Here is a 22,759-nt window from a genome sequence, read left to right as displayed (position 1 = left end):
GTCCATGACCTTATTTAACTGTTCCGCAGCAAATACTGTGACATAATGGTTGGGAAAACATAACAGATGATAGAGAAAACTGAATGGACTGAAAAATATGACCCAAACAGCTGGAGAGACTAAATTGAACTTTTCTGCACTCCTATAGACTCCTACAGACTCCAATTGCACAACAAAATCAATTTAAAGGCTAAAAAAGTGGAATTTGCATGATATGACCCCTGTAAATCATGGGTTTTTATACCAACTACAAAACAGCCCCAAGATGATGTTTTGTCAAGATGAAATCTTGCATGGTTGGAAAAATTTCTGGGGCTGATGGTTCCTATTAGTACTTATTGGACAGACAACCAAAAGTGCAAAATGCTGAAGGAGCTAGGTCCAGCATATTAACATGGATTTGTTTTGAGGGTAGGCATCTGGTGCATCTCATTAAACTAAAATATTGTGGAAAAAAGTTTCTTTTTCACTAATTTAATTCAGAAAGCAAAAGTCATATAGATTGTTTTCACTCAGAGCCCTATGAATACATGAAAATACAAAATTACATTTCTGAGAAAATTACAATATTGCATTAAAATATATTAAGGGATGCTATCCTATACCTTACACAATAATGAGGAAGAATGCTGACTTTAAAGATGTTCAGCAGACAGTCAGTGACTCCCTCCACATGGAGGGTAAGCCTCAAAAGATAAGTGCTAAAAAAAGTTTCTGTTTACAGAGTGCCTTATCCGAGCATACTACTGGAATGTTGAGTGGAAGGAAAAAATGTGGAAGAAAAGGATGCACAAGCAACTACAGCCTTGACATGATTATAAAATAAAGCTCATTCAAGTGTTTGGGGGAGATTTGCAGGGTGTGGGCTGCAGCTGGAGTAAGAGTGTCAAGAGTCACCACACACAGACACATTCAGAATATGGGGTATAGATGTCACATTCCTTGAGTTGAGCCACTCCAGGAACACAGACAATGTAAATATCTTACTAAGGAGAAAACTGACTAGACTGTGTTCTGAAGCCCTCTTTTCAGATGAAAGTAAATTTAGCATTTTGTTTAGAACGTCCAGAGTCTGGAGGAAGAGTGGTGAGACACCAAATTCAAGGTCCTTGAGTTCCAGTTTGATGTTTCCCCAGTCAGTGATATTTAGAGTCATGTTGTACTGCTGGTGTTGGTCCACTGTGTTTTAGTCAGAGCAGCTGTCTACAGAAAATTTAAGAGCACCTTGTGCTTTCTTCTACTGACAAGCTTTATGGAGATGCTGATTCATTTTAAAGCAGGACTTGGCGCCAGCCACCACATCCAAATGCACCAATGTCTTTTTAAGTGACTATGGTACCACTGTGCAAACAGAGACATAGTTTTCAACAGAAAGGCATTTCTGAATTAGACATCGTTTTTTTATTGGACTTCTGTAATATTGTAAACCTCATGAGAAACTGAACATGAATTTTAATTAACTGTCTGCCATAATCTAAATTAACTGAAATATACTAGTGTGTATGTAATAAATATTAATTTAGCTGTTTTAATTGAATTACTGAAATAAATTAACGTTTCAATGATACTTTAATTTACTGAGATGCAACTGTGCGTGTCAACAGCTTGTCATTGTGAGAGTGTATGTGATGTGCATAAACATCACATACACTCTCACCTTCAGTTTGTTGTGTTTTACCCAGGGATGTTTTTTAATAAAACATCATGAAGGTATTTAAATACAAATTTGCTTCCTTTATTTATCCAGTTTTTATTATGATCAAGTCAAACAGCAAAGCAGACATCTTCCCTCCAGCCATGCTAATCATAATGTGTGGAGGAGCAGTGAGTGAAAGCTGGTTTACTGGGTGTGTTTTGAAAGGACGTGGGTAACACCAAGTTCAAACGATGACGTATGTACAACAAAAGACTGATAGAGTCGTCACCTTCTCCAGCTGTCTTTTATAAATATAAATAAAACATCACAGCAATGAAGTCTAGCACAATACAACAGACAAGAGTTTTTGAGCTACATAACAGAAAGGAGAACAACAGAGGAACAGGTAAGAGCTAACTTACATGCAGTTCTCCACACAGTCTTTGTACTTATACAGGTTTTCAGTCTTTGCTTGGCCAAACTAAAGATTTTGGAACTGACATTTGTTTTTTCTTCTAGTCACCATTTATGTAGAACTTTCACCTCTTTGAAGGGAATTAAACTTCTTCAACTGTCGTCCGAATGAAAGGGGAAGGAACCCAGAGTGAATAATTTTTTAGCTTTTAGGAAACAGTTTGGCTTCTTTAAAGCAGGGCAATGGGTTTGCTATTGGGTTGGCTGCCCATGTACTGAGAGGATAGGGTATCCTGTGAGGTGTATGAGGTGTACAGCCCCGTCACTTGGACATCTGACAGCGGCACGCTTACTCCGCTGGAGGACGGAGGGAGGCTCGCCGATCCCAAGTCACAGTCTGATAGTCGCAGAGGGGAGTTACTGAAGGTGCCCAAAGCATCCAGGTTAAAGCTGTCATCTTTCATTTCTTCCCACAGGTTCCCTTAAAAACCATTAAGGTGTTAGTGCAAAGAATCAAAATATTTTGGTTGATTTCTGACATTTACCTATGTAGACACATCTCTAATAATTAAGTTAATATTCAAAATTAGATCCAACTTTATTTTTAGATGACTGGAACCAAATCTTTTGCAAAGGTTAACACATTACTACAATGGAAAATTTAATTGGATCTGAAATGTATTTAAAAAATCCATTATAAAGGATGAAGAACGGAGGAAACAGAGGAAATAAATGTAAAAATATACCAAGGCACAAACTCTGAAACTTAAAACTTTAGTTGAAAAAATAAAAAGACTTAGAAAAAAGGTAAAATACAATGAAGTTGGTAAGAATGTGAAACTTGTAAAAAGTTGTTAGCTTAATGAAATGGAAATAAATAATAAATACAGTGTAACTAAAAGCCTGAGTGATGAGATAAATAGTGTGAGGGATCTGACCTCTCACTAACAGGTGCTGGCTTTAGATTTAATCTCTGTCCACCAAATTATTAATTATACAAATGTATTAATTTATTTTGTTTTTCTATTTAAGAAGGGGCTCAAACTCAGTTCATTAATGTAACTTAAAGATGTTTTTCTAATCATCTGACTTTTTGAAGTCACCTAGTCATTTATTGCCATGGAAACACGCCAATTAGCACTGCTGACAAGGAATTGTTGTTTTCAGGGTCAGGACTTGGATTGTATTTGGGTTTAGTTTATTGTTTGGTTTTGACCTTAGGATATTTTAGTTCAGTGTAAATATGTTGACAATAATGTTAGTATATTTTCCAGACATTTAATTTAGTTAATATTGTTTTTATCTATAGCAAATGTGACTTTTGTCTCCATGCCTTTGATTAGCAGTGCTATAGACTGTAAGACTAACAGCTGGGTGGTCTGAAACTGTTTTGGTGCTGGCTGAGGCAGGGACATCATGTCTTTCTGCAAAGTGTAAGGCATTTTTTTTTAAAAATACAATGCTCTGCAACTTTGGATTTTGTGTGATTTTTTTTTTTGTGTGTGTGTATGTTTTCCCGCCTCAGCCATTCTGAAGACAAAGGTTGTGACCTCCCCTTAAAACTCTACAAGTAGGTTTATATAATTAAGTATTCAAAAAACTTATTTCACTCCTACGGATCAGTGCTGGACTTCAACAAATTAACAAAGTTCAGTCAGATTCTTGTTTTTAACCTTTTCATACTGCACATTTGATTTAGATTTGCTGATATAAACTGATATAGTCTTTCTATTTATTCCAGTATAAATAAATAAATATAGGAAACAGGCTTTTAAGGATGGCTTATTTTTAGTTTGAAAATGTATTTTATTTGAGATGTGTCAACATTTTAATCAGGTAAGATCTGTGGGGATATAGAAATATATATACAAAAAAAGTCTTTAAATTCTCAAGGGCCAAAAGTGCCGTCAGCCCCCAAAATAATCTCTGGAATAAATATCTGTAAATGTTTGCCTTTAAATTTGAATATAATTATAATAAATAAATTGTGTAAATAAATATTGTGTCTGTAATAAAAAAATTTATTACATATTTTAATGGAGGATTCATTCAAAAATTGTTTTGAATCAACACAATACAGGAATCTGAAAAACCTTAAAAGGCATGTTGCTGCTTGCACCAAATGCACATGTTAGTAAATTGTTTTCATAATTACTGTTTAAATTATGTTTTTAATTAATTTAAATATTAACACAATGATCAATGCATTTACTTATTAATGTAAGGTATGCATTTCCAGTTTTGTTGAAATGATCACATATATATTATATTTTCATACAGCCTATCTTAAAATCTATTTACCTTGAAAGGCAAAGTCCATGATGCTCGGGTCCAGTGCATCCACCTCTGTGTTTGTGTCGCTCTGGACACTGTAAAAATCATCAGGAGGCTTGCTGGGTTGCTGGGTGAGCGGACTGTGGGAAAGGTCAGGGACTGTGTGAAGAGGAGGCGTCTGGGCAGGGGCAGGAGACATGGGTCCCAGTTGAGCATGAACCTGGAGCTGAGCTTGAAGCTGGTGGTGCTGATGCATGGGCAAACACGGGAGAGACAGGGTGACTATGGGTTGAGACTGCATCTGGGCCGGAACCGGCAGCGAGAGACCAGTTGTACAGCCTGTCAGGTGGGTCATGCTGGGCTCTAGAGGCTTCCGTCTGCAGTTTTCTGGGCGGTCGGTGATGAGTTTGTCTAGCTCATCTGTAAGGAAGCAGAAAAGACTTTCAGACTAAGTTCAAAGCAGGATGTTTGAACTTTAAAATTTTCAAAAATACTTTTCTGACCTGGGTTAGCCATGCTGCGGCGAATAGCTGGAAGATCCTTGCGTTTCCACTTCTGCATCTCTTCCTCCATCTTGTCAATTTTGGCAGGGTTCAGTGCCCACAGGCAGCCTTTACGGGAAGAACTGCTAGTCTTGTTCTCCACCTTCTCAAAGCATTTATTTAAAGACAGGTTGTGTCTGACTGAATTCTTCCATCCATCAGGTGCAGTCTGTCCAGAATAAACATATTGCACAATTAGCTGCACTCTTCATGTGAATATCACAGTACCTTCTTTTTCGCTCTGTTTATCTGCAATATAAAGCAAATCAAACCTTAAAATATGGAAAGTGTTCCTTCATAAAGCTATAGATCTCACTGACTGGGAGGCTGCCTGTTTTGCTGTTCTTTAAAGCCATGGCAATCAAACAGCTGGAAGAAAATAACATGATTTAAATTTTGTTCAAAACAGATCAGAAGAATGAGGAGAGCCATGAGGCTACTTTGTGTATGTGCTCACCTGTAGGAGTAGATTGGCTTGGGGAAAGACTTGGGCTGCGGCTCCTGTTCTTGTGGGGCCAGACGAGGTTGTGTGAACAGACTTTGGTTGTTGAAAGAAACATTGCTATAAAGTCCACCAGCTGAGCACTAAAACAGAGGAGAATATTATGAAGCTTTCATCCTTTTATACTTTGGAGGAAATAGACATTGAAAACATCAATATTTTTCTCTGTAAATATATTTCTAGTTGGGCTGTTGACATGAAGTTAAAATCAGATGTTGATAGTAACCAAAGTAATTCACACAAACAAGAAATCAAGCCACATTAGTCCCTAAATTAAGTCATATGGGATAAAGTGGAGTAATAAAGGGGATAGGTTCTAAGTACATGAAGAAAAGGAGCTGCAGAGACGCAAAAAAATGCAAGAACCAGCTGAAACTCGTGGATGTTTAGTAAGCAGTCTTGCCTCATATCAATAATCATTTGTGTCAGCTAGTTTAGTCCTAATTGACTGCCTTTGAATGGGAATTATTATGTGAAACATACTGATGAAATTGGTCACAGAAGTATTTCTAAACATCTGAATGCTTCAGTGAGGATTATTTGGAATGATTACCATAATCCCGAAGCTGAAAGAAAATCATTTCACCATAAACCAGCCATGGCCAGGTGCTCCTAGCAAGATTTCTGACAGAGGAGTCCAAAAAGTAGCCACAAGATATTTTTTTAATGAACAGTTTTTCTCATGAAAACAATAAGTAATGCACTCAATCACAATACCCTTTACACATATTCACTGCACAAGACTCCACTGCAGAAAAAAGGGCAAAGTTTAGCGTGTTTAAAGCTTGATGCTGAACATTTGGAGAAAAACTATGGGAATATAGTTTGGTCAGAGAAATTGAATTAAATTAGAAATCTATTCAAAAAATGAAGATCATAGTGCATAGATGACAACACCAGAACCTTTCCGATTTGAAGTTTGTCTGAAATGAGTCCAAATCACATCTAGGCCCTGCATGTGATTAGTTTTTACATACAGGAGATGTGCTAATATAAACTTCTGAACAAGTTTTGACTACATTTCTTGAAGTGCATCCAATTACTTGTTTTTCAGTGTACATACACTTCACGTATTACACAAAACTTTATTTAAAGACGTACTTGTTTTAAGTAAAGATTTCATGTCAGTGGGACTCATTAGAAAAATCTTTACTCAGAAAAACATTGAAGTGTTTGATGCTTAGTTTGCCCACTGTATTTTACATTGATAAAATTGCCCATTCATAGAGCATCACCTGTTGTCCAGTTTGGGTTAGAGAGTACACCTGCTGGGATGCAGGCTGGTACACTGAGGTAGGGCACTGATAGCCTGGAGATGGCAGTCCATTCATGGAGAAAGGAGACATCTGTGAAACAAACGCAGACACAGTTGTAATCAAACTATGCGCCATAAATATTAATATTTATTCTTGTAAAGCTGTGATTACTCACACTTCCACTGTGGGTGTTGATTATACTTATTCCCAGAGGGCTGTGCTGCATGTTACTCTGAAGGTGCAGCATGGAGCTCTGACTCACTGGTATCGTCATGCTATTCAACTGAGCTACACAAAAACAGAACACAACAGTTCAGGTGACTGTCTCTTCAAAAAGGTGTATATGCATCCAGGTGCTTGTTCTGCTTTAAAGTCACATGCTGTAGTGCTGTGGATCTCAGTTTTTTCAAGAACCAACACACTAACAGACATTTTAAAACTGTAGTACATGTAGTACAAACAAATAATGATCCACAAAATTATGCAAAAGTCTCAGAACCCTTATATTTTATATTTTGATTTCAAGCAGTCAGAGCTTTGAGTATTTCAAAGTTTATCTTTGGACATTTACCACTTTCAGAGAAATATTTTTTATTGTTTTTAACATAAAAACCTACTATAGTTATAGAATGAGCTATTGCTGTCTTTATGTCTAATAAACAACTTTGCAAACAGACTTTGTTAGCATCAAATAGTCACAAAGATACAATTGTTAGGTAAAATCTATGATACAAAGAACAATAACACAGTTTAATGTGTTATGTTTTGTGGGTGTTTTTGTGTTTTTCTTGGTTTTATTCACAGTTAAGGTTTTGAATTGTTTTTCTGTTTGTTTTCCTGGTCATGCTTTAGTTTTTGTATTCATGTTTTGCTTAGTTGTCTATTTGGATTGAGCTTCGGGTTATGCTTTGGTTTCATGTTTTTCTAGCTAGATTTCTGTTTGTTTGTATCCTTGAAGTTCTGTTTTGCCCCTGTCATGTTGTGTTCTGTCTGTTAATTATCTTTATCCGGTTCACCTGCTCCAAGCTAATCTGTCTCCTTGCTCCACCTGGTTTATTCTCCATATATACACTCCTGTTCAGTTATTCAGCGTGGAAACATTTTTCAAACCATGTCTTGTCTTCTGGATCATGCTCATGTGTTTCATGCCAAGCCTATCTTGCCACTCTGCCCATGTCTGCTTTTGCCTGTCTTGCCTGCCTGTTTATTGTTTCTATTTTTTTCCTGCCTCATCTGTGAGTGAATTTTAGTTGATTAAATCTTTTTTCACTTACCATCACGCTGCGTGCTCGTCTGCATTCTGGGGTCCTATCTCGCAACCCCTAACAGTAATGCCTAAACTAGCATTGCAGTACCAAAAGAGTGTTTCCTAAAGAAAACTGAAAACTCATACTGGAGTCCAGTGTCAAGTCATAGATGGATTTTTATTCCTATTTCTTAAAGACATTACTTTTAGACACTATCCTCCAGGCTCAACCCCCAGGATCACTTTTTTGTCTTCAAGATTTTAACTTTTCTCATGTTTTACACATGCACTGTAAAATATGGTCACATCCTTAAGTGCAAAGATTTTGCAGAAAGTGAGTGAAGGGCAGCAAAAATCATAAAAAGAAAAAACTAAGAAGACATTTTGAAAACTTGGGGAGCATCTGATCAAAACTATTTTAAATTATTAAAAGAAAATTAAGTCCTTGGATGGACAATGATTTGTGGAGGATCGTTAGTAGAAGGCCTAAGATATAGGTTGTAGTACTCACAATTTTTCACAGCTTAGAAAATTTAAAAAAATTAATCATCGGTCTTCATATGGCAAACATATTTAATTTTAGCTCACCAATAATAGGAAATAATATTAATCTTTGAAGCAAACTTTTGCATTGCAGAGAAATTCCAAAAATTGAAAAAAAACATCCTTGTGCTTTAACATAAAGGGTCTTACCTTTGAATGTTTTCATTTTTTGAGAAGTAAGAACTACAAACTTCCATCCATCCATCCATCCATCCATCCATCCATCCATCCAGCCATCCATCCATCCATCCATCCATCCATCCATCCATCCATCCATTCATCCATCCATCCATCCATCCATCCATCCATCCATCCATCCATCCATTCATCCATCCATCCATCCATCCATCCATCCATCCATCCATCCATCCATTTTCTATACCATACTTTCTTTCATACTGGGTCCCGGGGGAGCTATCTCCAGCAGTCTACGGGCGAGAGGCGGGGTACACCCTGGACAGGTCACTAGTAACTACAAACGTCTATGTATTTTATTTGTATTTCTTGTGATACGTTTGAAGTGGGAGTGAAAAGAAACAAAGGTTTTAAAACAAGTCTTTTAGGGTATGTCTCTGCTGCTTTTGTAGATGCATAGACTGAAATCTTTGCCAATTCTCGTTGACTCTTCACTCTTTGGCAAATTGCTCAAGTTCAGCCATACTGAGTGGAGAGCATCTCTGTACATCAGTTTTGAAGTCTTTTCTAATAGATTTAGTTCTGGAATTTGAATGGACATTGCTAACATATGAATATGCTTTGAACTTAACTATTCCATTGTAGCTGTGGCCATATGATTAGTCGTCTTGTTCTGTTGGCAGGTGAAGGCTTTTTGCAGTCATTAACAGGTTTCCCTCCAGGATAGACCTCTGTTGAGCTTTGTCTTTCTTTCCATCATTTTCATACAGCTCCATCTTGTCCTTCCTAAAGATAAGCATCCTCACAGCATGATGCTACCAGCAGCTAGTCTTATGTCATACATTTCATTTTAAATCTAAATAGTGGAGGGTATGACCAATACTGGTGCTGGTGAAACATTCTCCCACCTGAGCTGTGAATCTCTACAGCTTCTCCAGAGTTACCAGGGCTTCTTGGCTGCTTCTCTGATTCATGCTCTCCTTATCCTGTCTATGTATTTAGGTGAATGCCTGTGTATAGGTGGCTTCACACTTGTGCCATATTCTTATCATTTTCAGATGATGGATATTGGGAAAAGGATGGAAAATGCTCCATGAGATGTTGAAAGCTTGGGATGATGTTTTCCCAGTCCCCCTGTTTTAAACATGTCCACATCTTTATTCTTGACCTGTCTACTGTGTTCCTTTGTCTTAATGATGCAGTTTGTCCACTAATGCTCTCTAACAAACCTCTGAGGCCTTCACCTGCCGTTTTTTTAATGACATTAAATTACACTCACTTCATTTACCAATTAGGGCGACTTCATCTGATTACACTGAATTTTATATAGGGATATCGAATTAAAGATAGACCGATACAAATGCTTGTCCAACTTTTGATATTTTCATATGTAAGAATAATTTACTTTTAACAATCCTTTCACTTCAGTGGTATACACTATACCTTTTGATAATCCATTAAATAAAAACTCAATAAAATCCATTAAGGTTGGTTTTTGTAATGTGATAAAGTACAAAAAGGTCAAAGTACAAAGACATTGAGTTTTTGTGAACCAATAATATAATGATAATCAATGAGGATAAATCTGTTCTGATTTATCCAATCAGAGAGCTGATGCAGTTTTTAAATGTTGTCCCCTCACCTGTCTGTTGCTCCAGCAGGCTGCCCTGGGAGGGCCCGTTGCTGTGGCCTCTGCTATCAGCCATCTGCTGTAGTCGGGGTACATCCACCGAGGTGAGCCATGACAGGGACTGCAGGTCCCCAGGGAGGTCCTCCACTCTCAGCTGGGAGGGGTCCGTGGTCAGAAGCCTTCAAGTGAAGAGGGAGGGGGGGGTAGCAATGAGTTTTGCAAGGTTAACATGGCTGTCAGCACACAGATCAGAAGGGAAATTTAAATCTAAACACATTGATGGAGTATTTCTTATCTCTGATAGACAAAACCATCTGTGGGGTCTTAATAAGGGGAGATGGGGTTGAAAGCTTCTGGGTAAAGTTCTGTTTTAGCAACTCAGGGTTAAGCATAAGAAGATTAAATACAAGTGTTATATAGAAGTGACAGTTTAAATCAGCAATAAGGGAGATAAATAAGCTTTTTATTCAGATAATAAAGTCGTGTGACTTTATCAATCATGTAGACATTGTTTGTTTATTTGTTTAGACCTCAGAGATTCAATCAAGTTTGTGTTTGTTTTTACATTTGATATTTTTAAAGGAATAATTCAATGAATTCTTGGATAAAATGTAAACTAAATGGATTTTTTGGTTTAACTAGTCAGCTCATAGTTATGTATTTTAAATGGAAATGCTTGAAGGGAACGAATGGAAAGAGAGGAATCCTCTTGAATCCTCTTCAGCCTTCTCAGCAAACACACCATTCTTCGCAGTTCGAGTCTCTATGACAGCATGCACAATTCAGTTACTTAGTGGGTCCATGAACAGTGCAGAAGTACACCAACCCCCTCTTCATCTAGACACAGCACATCTTCTAATAAAAAAAAACCTGCCCTGTGTCAGGTGACCACAGTCTCGTCTCACCCATTGGCTGAATCATAAGTAAACAACACATGAGATCGTTTGAAACATGGGACGGCGGCACATGTTGCCTGAAACAGTTGGCCCCATCTATTGAAAAATGATCACCTATTGTGTCCCAAACGACAAATCTGCCCAGTGGCACGTGTCTCTATTGTCTTCCCTGGAGCCTTCCTTGATTGTCTCTGTCATTTCTTTTCTTTACCCGGCCCCTAGCATTAATCTGCAGGAATGACAGCCCTCACATAAGAGGGACAAATAGGATGCCATCTGCTTCCCTGTCCCTTTCCAGCCCCTATCTGCACAGAACCTACCATTCCCCAACCCCCCACCATTATCCTACACTAACGGAGAACTCAACGGGCCTCAGGACTGGGTGAGACAGGCTGTGTGAATGTAATTTGTGGTCGGGGCTGTTTGTTGACTGTCCTAGGTGACATCCTTGCTGCCTGGAATCCCCATCAGACGTCTAAGACACTGGTAGTGCACATCCCAGGATCCCTTTTTTGTCCCCATACTTTTTAACTGTTTTCATTTTTCTCACAGGAATAAATTTTCTTTCATTTTTGACAATATACATTATAGCAGTAACACAGTTGAGGATTCCCAGCCATAATTTTATTTTTACAAGTACTTTATCAATCATTTGCATTCAAAAACACCCTTTATTATAACAACTGAATAAGTTCTAATGGTAACCATTTAACAGTTGGCAAATTAGGGATGTTCTCACACCCCTTCTGTCCCTGGCACGGCATGGAAATTGCTCACTGATGCAAAACATTTAGCTGGTGTTTCCATGTCTCATCCTAACCTTACCCCAGAGTTCAACAACTCTAAATATTGGCCCTCCTCTTTCCCTGCAACAGCACCCTCTACCCCTACTTCTTCTTTTCTAATTGGGGACCACTTGTGCACACTGGTGACCCAGAGTGCCCCATCTCCCCCTGAGCTGGGCAGCCCAGAGGCTCAGGCTCTCTGTGCACCGACAGCAGGAGTGTAAACAGAGCTGATGGTTTCTGACAGATCTATTCAGAGCGAAAATCATTTATTCTTCTGGATTTTTTTTTTCTTCCTTCTATTCTTTTCATGGAACCCCTCCAACACAAAAAGAACTGTCCATCTAACACTAGTTTAAAGATTGTGGAAAACATCTTCCACAGTGATTCATAAAACACTTTTTTCATTTTAAAATATTTCTGACTATATGTCACAAGAAAATAATACCTGTAGTCCTGTGGTGACGGATGATGCCCAGCATTGTCAACTATTCCTGACATCCTGCAGGTTATTCCACCTTCTATCATTTCCTGGGATATGCTGTAGCCTTTTTCTGCGGCACATGACACATATACGATTACATACATTTGCCTTTTTAACAGCGAAATGACAAACTGTACAGATGTAATCATCCTTGCATTGCAATGTCCAGCTTAAGTACATGAACACTGAGAAAACGTGGAGTATCACAATGTATATAAAAAACAATTGGCAACAGAAAAGAAAAAAAAGAAATAGAAAAAGAAAAACAATAAAATGAATAAATATAAACATCTATTTTAAAACGTAAACGTAGTAAAAATTAATAATCAGGTTTGCAGAAGTACGTTTTTGTTGATGCTAAAAATCTTCCACACTAAACACATTTATAATTGCCATCTTTTCAACATGCAGAAAAACTTTTTTTGTTGTTGTTTGTTTTTTGCATTTTTAACATTTTGAGATGAGATTTAACTATAAACATATTTAAAATAATTAAAACAAACTCCATCTAAAAATTACACTAGTTTCCTAGAAACTTGACCTTTGAAACATGACCTGGAATAAACCTACCTGTTTTGGTTTGTATTGAAGATTATGAGAGCTGGTCCTGAGCCCTTGTACTGTATCCCACTGTGTTGGACCTGGTTCCTCCAAAAAACCGTTTTTAAATTTCCCTCTCTGGAGCTGTCCAGCACTCTGACATGCGCAGTAGAGACCTGAGCAGAGCCCGGGGTGAAGGAGGATCCCGAGGGTTTGACAGCTGTTAATACAGTCTGTCAACATCCAGCACTTCACCTGTTTAGACAATCAGGGCTGATGTTTGCTTTTTTTCTCCTATGGGCATCGGTGCGCTCCTTACTGGACATCCAGCAGCATACTGTGAAAATTACACGCTTTTAACATTCAGGTCGTAATCCACCAGGAAGGTTTAGGTGAAAGACTATAAACTGGAGGAGTTTATACGTCTTAGAGATTTCGTGGTCTTCTCATTACTGAGACGCACTGTCTCAAAAGTGCGTCTCAGTATAAAAAAGCATCACTTTATTCCTCAATCCTGCTGAGTCTATGTGGTAAACTAGATCGTAGGACCATAAAGTTCATTACATTTATTTTAAAATTGTTGATCCAGACAGAAAAGAAAGATCCTCAGTGAAATATGTTTTTAAAGAAGAAAGGCCTGATGAGTTTGTGTCCGTGGTGCGCCTCCTGTTCGGGTTATTCCCAGCAGTTACTTCGCTCGGCTCTGAAATGCTGTGAGTCGCAACTTGTGGTGGCATCTGTGTATGTGTGTGTGAATTTTTTTTTTTTTTCCTTTGAGGAAGTGCTTGTAGATTATTTGCTTCCCGCCGATGAGGCCGCGTCCTGCTCCTCTCAGCAGTGGGAAAAGGGAGCCCGGGAGGCGGGTAAAGGGAGGGCATAGAGTAGGGTGGGCTGCTGCAACAGGAGGCGGCAAAGAGCTCCCTCCAGGCTGGAGAGCAGGTTCACTTACAAAATGCATGCAATTCAGTGCATTTTTTTTTTTTTTTTTACATTTTCTCGAGTTTTTATTTTTTTGGAACAATTATCCAAACAGCTGTATTTTTCCACTGACTTATTATTTTACTGTGTGATTTAAAATAACCTATATGGTTGAGGTAAAAGAAAATAAATACACGACGTAAGAACTTTTGAACTGATCAGAGATAGTGAAGCCTTAAGATGGGGTTTTATTATTATAGATATTGTCCCTTTTAATTGTAGTCTACAGTTCTGTATCTAGAATTTTGGGAAACGGCCTATTCAAACAACTTGTTCTGATTTAGAATAGATTGGAATTAATCGTGAACAAGTAATTATATAGATCTAAATCAACAAAACAAATAAATAAATGTGTAAATCATCCTGTACAACAATCAGAGGGTGCAGCTGGCTTGGTCTTTTAACGCCAGGTGAAAATATGAAACCAGTTTGCGGTTAAACTGCGACTGGAAATTAAGGATAGACTGCTCTATCGGCAGCATCAGTCCCATGGGACCCTACAGATGGCCTGTCACAATAGGCACAATCAATGATTACATGCATGAAGGTAACGGACAAAAACAAGACCATTCTCAGAGAGGGGGTCCTGTAGGTCCTAAAGCCCGTGGGGTTGTGACGTTAGAACAAGCTGCTTCCTTAACCTCGTGGAGAAAAATAAAATTGATTCACTGGATGATGATGATGATTGTGGTGGTGTAATTTAGTTGACAGTGTGACCCCTGAGTGACGAGTACAATGGTAAAAACAAGCAGCTGGTGGTGGCCAAAATAACAGAGCGCCCTCAACACACCCTCAGCAGTTTGTTGATTAATGATGACAGGCATATCAGAACACTGAACGATAATAATTGTGGAAATTAGTTTTTAATTTGAATGTTTATTTGAAGACATGCCAGTTTTGACCTATGTGGATTTAGTCATATTGTTTTTGCCTTTTAGATTCAGTTAAAGCAAGCAATGTGATGTTTGGAGATGTGTTTTTTTTTTTTTTTAGAAATCCAAAACTAATAGGCCATGATATTGACGGCCGGGTCTTACAGTTAGGTCAGCATCTATGCAGTAAAGGTGGGTTAATCTAAGTGCAGTGCTTCCTTATTTGCCCTGTTTGATTTGGATCTTGGACTAAAATGTTAAGGATGTTAACATATTATTTTGAACTTATGGGAGTAGTGTAATATTTAGTTCCCTGTAGTGACAAAGTTCCTACCCCTAAACTCTAAATAAATAAATAAATAAATACATACATACTGTTGAGGTTTAACTAGAGGAGTACCCAAGTTCAGGCAAAAACAGAACAATGACACAGAGACAAGATGAAAAGTTAAATGATGTTTATTTACAGTGAATGCAAAACGGTGGGTTCGTCCTGTAAAGAAATAGGAAGAAGTTAGCTGGTAATCCACAGGAGTAATGGTGAGTATAATGAAGAGAGTGTCTCTTTCTTTCTTACAGGCTCTTGGGAGGGAGGTCAGTTCGGAGGAGGAGGCAAGGGAAATCCAGGAGGTAAGTGTTCCAGGTTTCGGTGTCCGTTTGTGTTCCAGGTCTGAGGGAGAGAGAGAGAGAAAGAGGCAGGACGGAGGATGGTTGGTTTCCAGGTGAGAGTCTCCAGGAGAGGAATCCAAATACACAAGTCCTTAAGCTCCGGCAAAAGGTGAGTTCCACACTCCAATAAGTTTTCCAATAGAAAACACAAAGACATCACGTTACTCAAGAGGGTCTCAAAGATAAATTATTGGCTGTCTCAATCAGTACCAGTGTCACTGAATAATCCGGCGAGGAATGGATCACTTCCAGGAGCTTGAATGCCAGCTGCTCTCATCAGCAGAGTCCAGGACAGGTGCGTAGATTGGAAAACTCCGCCCATGCCACTCTGACTCTAGAAGGTAAGTAAACACAAACAGATCCACCAAACAGAACACAATCCTAACACATACAGTGTCTTGTTAAAGTATTCATACTTCTTGAATTTGCCACAACTACAAACTTCAGTTTGTTTTATTGGGATTTTAAGTCACACCAACACAATGCAAAACTTATGGATGGATTTCAAACTTTCTTACAAATATATATATATATATATATATATATAAATATAAGACTTACAATTAGGCACTGAGTATAGCGCATAAACAGAAAACCCAGCAAATCAACGAGGAATAAACATGGTATGGTGTACTGAGGCAGGGAAGGGAAATGAAAAGGAAACCAGATGAGTAATCAGAGGAATGAGTAGCAGCTGAGGCAGAAAGAAGGGCAGAGCGGCTGAAGGAGGAAGACTAATGGGCCAGATATAGAGCTGAGCAGAAACAAAAAGAAAGCCAATGAAGAATTTAATTGCAATCTAACAGGAAAGAAGAAAATCTTCTACACATTTACTGCATGACTTGTGGGAAATTGCTAACAGGATGTTTTATGACTTTCTTTCAACATTGGGTTTCTTCTTGGCATACTGTTCTGTTGACAGGATAGCCTAATCCTTTCCTGGTCAACAGATTCTCAACCTGAGCGGTGGATCTCTGTTGCTCCTCCTTCAGATGATTCATTAAACAGAGTTCTGTTAGATGGTTTGGGATAATATTTTATATGCTAACTCTGCTTTAACATCTAGCTTTTTTCTTGACATGTATGTCATGTTCTTAGTCTTCATAATACTGTTTGTGCAGTAAGTAAGTAAATTTTATTTATATGGCACTTTTCCCAATATTTAAAAACGATCACTAATGTTCTCCAACAAGCCTCTGAAGCCTTCAAAGAACAGTTAGATTTACAGGTCCTTCTCAAAATATTAGCATATTGTGATAAAGTTAATTATTTTCTATAATGTAATGATGAAAATTTAACATTCATATATTTTAGATTCATTGCACACTAACTGAAATATTTCAGGTCTTTTATTGTCTTAATACGGATGATTTTGGCATACAGCTCATGAAAACCCAAAATTCCTATCTCACAAAATTAGCATATCATTAAAAGGGTCTCTAAACGAGCTATGAACCTAATCATCTGAATCAACGAGTTAACTCTAAACACCTGCAAAAGATTCCTGAGGCCTTTAAAACTCCCAGCCTGGTTCATCACTCAAAACCCCAATCATGGGTAAGACTGCCGTCCTGACTGCTGTCCAGAAGGCCACTATTGACATCCTCAAGCGAGAGGGTAAGACATAGAAAGATATTTCTGAACGAATAGGCTGTTCCCAGAGTGCTGTATCAAGGCACCTCAGTGGGAAGACTGTGGGAAGGAGAAAGTGTGACAGAAAACGCTGCACAACAAGAAGAGGTGACCGGACCCTGAGGAAGATTGTGGAGAAGGGCCGATTCCAGACCTTGGGGGACCTGTGGAAGCAGTGGACTGAGTCTGGAGTAGAAACATCCAGAGCCACCGTGCACAGGCGTGTGCAGGAAATGGGCTACAGGTGCCGCATTCCCCAGGTCAAGCCACTTTTGAACCAGAAACAGCGGCAGAAGCGCCTGACCTGGGCTACAGAGAAGCAGCACTGGACTGTTGCTCAGTGGTCCAAAGAACTTTTTTCGGATGAAAGCAAATTCTGCATGTCATTCGGAAATCAAGGTGCCAGAGTCTGGAGGAAGACTGGGGAGAAGGAAATGCCAAAATGCCAGACGTCCAGTGTCAAGTACCCACAGTCAGTGATGGTCTGGGGTGCCATGTCAGCTGCTGGTGTTGGTCCACTGTGTTTTATCAAGGGCAGGGTCAATGCAGCTAGCTATCAGGAGATTTTGGAGCACTTCATGCTTCCATCTGCCGAAAAGCTTTATGGAGATGAAGATTTCATTTTTCAGCACGACCTGGCACCTGCTCACAGTGCCAAAACCACTGGTAAATGGTTTACTGATCATGGTATCACTGTGCTCAATTGGCCTGCCAACTCTCCTGACCTGAACCCCATAGAGAATCTGTGGGATATTATGAAGAGAACGTTGAGAGACTCAAGACCCAACACTCTGGATGAGCTAAAGGCCGCTATCGAAGCATCCTGGGCCTCCATAAGACCTCAGCAGTGCCACAGGTTGATTGCCTCCATGCCACGCCGCATTGAAGCAGTCATTTCTGCCAAAGGATTCCCGACCAAGTATTGAGTGCATAACTGTACATGATTATTTGAAGGTTGACGTTTTTTGTATTAAAAACACTTTTCTTTTATTGGTCGGATGAAATATGCTAATTTTGTGAGATAGGAATTTTGGGTTTTCATGAGCTGTATGCCACAATCATCCGTATTAAGACAATAAAAGACCTGAAATATTTCAGTTAGTGTGCAATGAATCTAAAAGATATGAATGTTAAATTTTCATCATTACATTATGGAAAATAATGAACTTTATCACAATATGCTAATATTTTGAGAAGGACCTGTACACTGAGATTAAATTACAATAGGGTGGACTCTATTTACTAATTGAGTTACTTCAGAAGACAGCTGGTTGCACTGGATTTAATTTTGGGGTATCTGTCCATAGGGGGTTGAAAACAAACGCACACCACACTTCCAGGTTTTTATTTGTAAATACTTTTGCAAAACAACTTTCTTGTGTGCTTCTCTGCCTGCTTCAGCTATCCGTCCATTTCACAGTTGTGTGATAATTCTTGTTGGTCTTTTCCATAAAATAAAAATAAAATACATTGTGGATAAGTGGCTGATTATTGTTATGAAGAGATTCTATCTTTTCTCATGACAATAAAAGGTTTTATTTTCTCTAAACGTCCCACAGGATTACCTTTTCACTGCTTCTCATGGGAAGACAACAGTCAGTGTTTTGTTTCTTAGTTCTTCAAAGTTCCCGCTGTCCTTTAAACTGTAGAACTATGTGAAAATAGACATTGAATTCCTGTTGCAATAATTACAAACTAGCAAGATTTGAAACATAGCAGTTAACTACAGAAGACAATGTGATTTATGTTAACCTGTGTATGTTTTTCCTTAAAACTGGCAAATAAAATGTGTCCTGCTGCTGTGCATGTGTAATAATTGTTATAATTGTTGGTAAAAAAAAAAAAAAAAGATTTGTTGTTAACTTAATGATGTCTTTAGGATTTTTAAGGTCATGTTGATGACCTGTGGGCACATCTGAGGGGGTGACCTGGCTCAGTGTAATGAATACACCCTCTAAAGAGCAGGTGGAGTCCCTACAGCAAAAAAAAAAAAAAAACAGAGTGGTGGCTCTCCTGTCTTTTCTCATCACCTCTTCTGGGGTAATAGGGAAACAATGGGATCACCAGCTGAGGGTTGGCTCGTGTTTGCAGCCTCTGTTTTCATCTTGCACCAAATGTTTACTCAAAACACACCAGGTCCTCTGAGAATGAGGTCAGCCAACCCTCTAATCGCCTCAGGGAGAAGACACGGTGTCCCCCAGAAGAGCTCGTCACCTAGAGTGACCTAATGGACACACAGAGGAGGAGGCTGTCAGCCATACTCACCCGAAAAGCAGCATAGGTACTCAATATTGTCCAGTGCACAAAAGAGACAATATCTGTAGGCTTACAGGCTGGGATGATGTTCCCCTTTTTTATTAACAAAGTGGAACTGGATAATATGTTCTAGCTATCTGTCACGATTCTCTAGTATTTGGTTTCTGGTTTTCATTAATGATGTCCACATTTATTATTTTCTTGTGAGGTTTTTCAGGTTTTTCTCTTGGTTCATGTTATATTGCATTTATTTATTTTGTTATGCTCTTTGTACGTTTTGAGTTATTTCTGTTAGATCTAGTTTTATGTTCATATTGTGCTTTCATGCCATTGCTCCCCACTCTAATTAGCTTCATTCTGTCCACCTGTGTTATGGTAATTAGTTTCCCTGTTTTCACCTGTTTGTTGTACTATTTATACTGTTTACATCTGTTTACTCCTCGATGGTGAATACTGTTTCTCTCATGCTAATGTCTACCCATGTCCATACCTGCTTCTGCTACCTCCTGCCAGGCTGTAAGTTTTTATTTTTAATTTTTTTATTAAAACTTTTTCTGTTCACCATGCTGCTTCTGCCTGCCTCTTTCTGTTTGGGGTCCACTTCGAGAACCACATCCTGACCCTATCAAGTAATCAGCCTTCTCGCTTTCCCAGTTTCTCAGTTTACTCCAGGGTATTTGAAAGGGGGCACTGACCGCAGAAATCTCAGATTCAAGTGGAAGAGTGTGGCATTTCTCTCAGTCTGGCACAGTAGACCAGATCTAACTTCGCAAGTTTTCTGAAGGGGATTGAGGGGTTATGTTTTTTTGTAGTGTTTGCGTGTTTGCTCAGTCAATGTGTTTTGTGGATCTGGAGAAAGCATATGACCATGTCCAATTATACATTCTAGTGGCAGTGGTAAAAGAAGGTACAGTACAGACCAAAAGTTTGAACACACCTTCTCATTCAAAGAGTTGTCTTTATTTTCATGACTATGAATATTGTAGCTTCAACACTGAAGGCATTAAAACTATGAATTAACACATGTGGAATTATATACTGAACAAAAAAGTGTGAAACAACTGAAAATATGTCTTATATTCTAGGTTCTTCAAAGTAACCACCTTTTGCTTTGATTACTGCTATGCACACTCTTGGCATTCTGTTGATTAGCTTCAAGAGGTAGTCACCTGAAATGGTTTTCACTTCACAGGTGTGCCTTGTCAGGTTTAATAAGTGGGAATTCAAACCTTATAAATGGGGTTGGGACCATCAGTTGTGTTGTGCAGGAGGTGGATACAGTACACAGCTGATAGTCCTACTGAATAGACTTAGAATTTGTATTATGGCAAGAAAAAAGCAGCTAAGTAAAGAAAAACCAGTGGCCATTATTACTTTAAGAAATGAAGGTCAGTCAGTCCGAACAATTGGGAAAACTTTGAAAGTGTCCCCAAGTGCAGTCGCAAAAATCATCAAGCGCTACAAAGAAACTGGCTCACATGAGGACCGCCCCAGGAAAGGAAGACCAAGAGTCACCTCTGCTGCGGACGATAAGTTCATCCAAGTCACCAGCCTCAGAAATCGCAGGTTAACAGCAGCTCAGATTAGAGAACAGGTCAATGCCACACAGAGTTCTAGCAGCAGACACATCTCTAGAACAACTGTTAAGAGGAGACTGTGTGAATCAGGCCTTCATGGTAAAATAGCTGCTAGGAAACCACTGCTGAGGACAGGCAACACGCAGAAGAGACTTGTTTGGGCTAAAGAACACAAGGAATGGACATTAGACCAGTGGAAATCTGTGCTTTGGTCTGATGAGTCCAAGTTTGAGATCTTTGGTTCCAACCACCGTGTCTTTGTGCGGCGCAGAAGAGGTGAACGGATGGACTCTACATGCCTGGTTCCCACCATGAAGCATGGAGGAGGGGGTGTGATGGTGTGGGGGTGCTTTGCTGGTGACACTGTTGGGGATTTATTCAAAATTGAAGGCATACTGAACCAGCATGGCTACCACAGCATCTTACAGCAGCATGCTATTCCATCTGGTTTGCGTTTAGTTGGACCATCATTTATTTTTCAACAGGACAATGACCCCAAACACACCTCCAGGCTGTGTAAGGGCAATTTGACCAAGAAGGAGAGGGATGGGTTGCTGCACCAGATGACCTGGCCTCCACAGTCACCGGACCTGAACCCAATCGAGATGGTTTGGGGTGAGCTGGATCGCAGAGTGAAGGCAAAAGGGCCAACAAGTGCTAAGCATCTCTGGGAACTCCTTCAAGACTGTTGGAAAACCATTTCAGGTGACTACCTCTTGAAGCTCATCAACAGAATGCCAAGAGTGTGCGGAGTGAGAAAGTATGTCCAAACTTCTGGTCTGTACTGTACGAAGTGGGTGTTGCTGTTGCACGCCATCAGGTGTCAGCAACCACAACATTTTGCTTTTTAAGATTTGTTTTTGCAGCACTACTGGCCTCTATTTTGTCATTTTTGAAAGTAGGTAGACAAGAAAAGGGTCAAAGAGAGAGGGAAGACATGCAGCATATGTTGCTGTGGCATGTACTTTAACCAGGGGACAGCAACGTTAAGGGCTGAAGCCTCTATACATGGGTTGGTCATTCTACCTTTATCTATCTCTCTCTCTCTCTCTCTCTCTCTCTCTCTCTCTCTCTCTCTCTCTCTCTCTCTCTCTCTCTCTCTCTCTCTCTCTCTCTCTCTCTCTCTCTCTCTCTCTCTCTCTCTCTCTCTCTCGCACTTTTCAATCCTGTTGTCCTTGAGGATCACAGAATATCCTTCATTGGATCTTTACAGAGGTCAGTGGTATTGACCTTTGGGAGCTTGTGTTAACTTCAAAGCCTCTGGTGAGAGGCACCATTGCCGTGGAGGATATTTTTTCAGAGATAACACATTTGATAAAAGATGCATTTTCACAGTTTTTTGTTGGTTTACATGTCTGAGCTTATTTAACCAAAATGTTAGCGATCCAATTCATTTTATGTCTTTTTTTTCTTTTTCTTTTTTATTCGTTTCTAGAAAGACAAAAGCTCTGTATGGTGAGTTATGCAATAATCTGACTGACCCATTACTTTGGGACTGAAGTGATATGGGGCCCAGGCTTTGTTACGCTGCCTTGAAATATTAGAATAATGCACTATGAAAGCACAGTGCATCCTAAGAAAAGACAGGAAAAAATATTTAGGGAAAAGGGAATTAGATAGGAAGATATAGAGAAATAAAAGGAGAGAAACAATGAAATGGACAGAAAATGAGAATCAGAAAAGTGTTAGGGGCCAGCAGTGAAGTGATGTGAGTGTTATCATCAGCTCTCATTCTCAGCATGGAATCTATAATGGGAAAATCAACCTCTCTGATTCCTGTGTAATTGGATTTGCCGGGTCTCGTGCTGAATCACAGCCCAGTGGGTAGCACAAAGCTTGTTAAGATTGGACAAGCATTGCTGGGCCGGAGGAGAGGTGGGGCAACAGAAGAA

The 22,759-nt window shown here is 39.2% G+C and overlaps 2 protein-coding genes and 1 long non-coding RNA gene across 4 annotated transcripts in view; 1 reads left to right on the top strand and 2 right to left on the bottom strand.

Annotated features, from left to right (window-relative positions):
- Positions 1-1,924: 1,924 nt before the first annotated feature.
- On the bottom strand, positions 1,925-13,681 carry foxn4 (forkhead box N4). The gene is made up of 10 exons (XM_047380725.1): positions 12,914-13,681; positions 12,308-12,413; positions 10,191-10,357; positions 6,800-6,912; positions 6,604-6,714; positions 5,324-5,451; positions 5,139-5,235; positions 4,828-5,035; positions 4,352-4,744; positions 1,925-2,531 (listed from the first exon to the last, which is right to left on the bottom strand). The coding sequence occupies exons 2-10, from the start codon at positions 12,385-12,387 to the stop codon at positions 2,281-2,283; spliced, it is 1,548 nt and encodes a 515-aa protein (XP_047236681.1). The 5' UTR covers positions 12,388-12,413; positions 12,914-13,681; the 3' UTR covers positions 1,925-2,280.
- A 1,495-nt stretch (positions 13,682-15,176) lies between these two features.
- Positions 15,177-15,452, bottom strand: LOC124878048. The gene is made up of 2 exons (XR_007040654.1): positions 15,311-15,452; positions 15,177-15,226 (listed from the first exon to the last, which is right to left on the bottom strand). It is a non-coding gene; the product is annotated as an uncharacterized LOC124878048 (long non-coding RNA).
- A 164-nt stretch (positions 15,453-15,616) lies between these two features.
- myo1ha (myosin IHa) overlaps positions 15,617-22,759 on the top strand; it is a 35,333-nt gene continuing 28,190 nt past the window's right edge. Inside the window, exons 1-2 of one of the 2 annotated variants that reach the window (XM_047381786.1) lie at positions 15,617-15,743; positions 19,171-19,806. In XM_047381786.1, coding sequence (XP_047237742.1) covers positions 19,771-19,806 — 36 coding nt within the window. In that variant the 5' untranslated portion in view covers positions 15,617-15,743; positions 19,171-19,770. The remainder of the gene's footprint in view (positions 15,744-19,170; positions 19,807-22,759) is intronic. The other variant, XM_047381787.1, reaches the window with a different exon arrangement.

This window comes from Girardinichthys multiradiatus, chromosome 12 (assembly GCF_021462225.1).
Source record: "Girardinichthys multiradiatus isolate DD_20200921_A chromosome 12, DD_fGirMul_XY1, whole genome shotgun sequence".
In the NCBI taxonomy this organism is placed as follows: Eukaryota; Metazoa; Chordata; class Actinopteri; order Cyprinodontiformes; family Goodeidae; genus Girardinichthys; species Girardinichthys multiradiatus.
The sequence above is the reverse complement of the archived record's forward strand: the minus strand, read 5'-3'. Positions and strand labels throughout refer to the sequence as shown.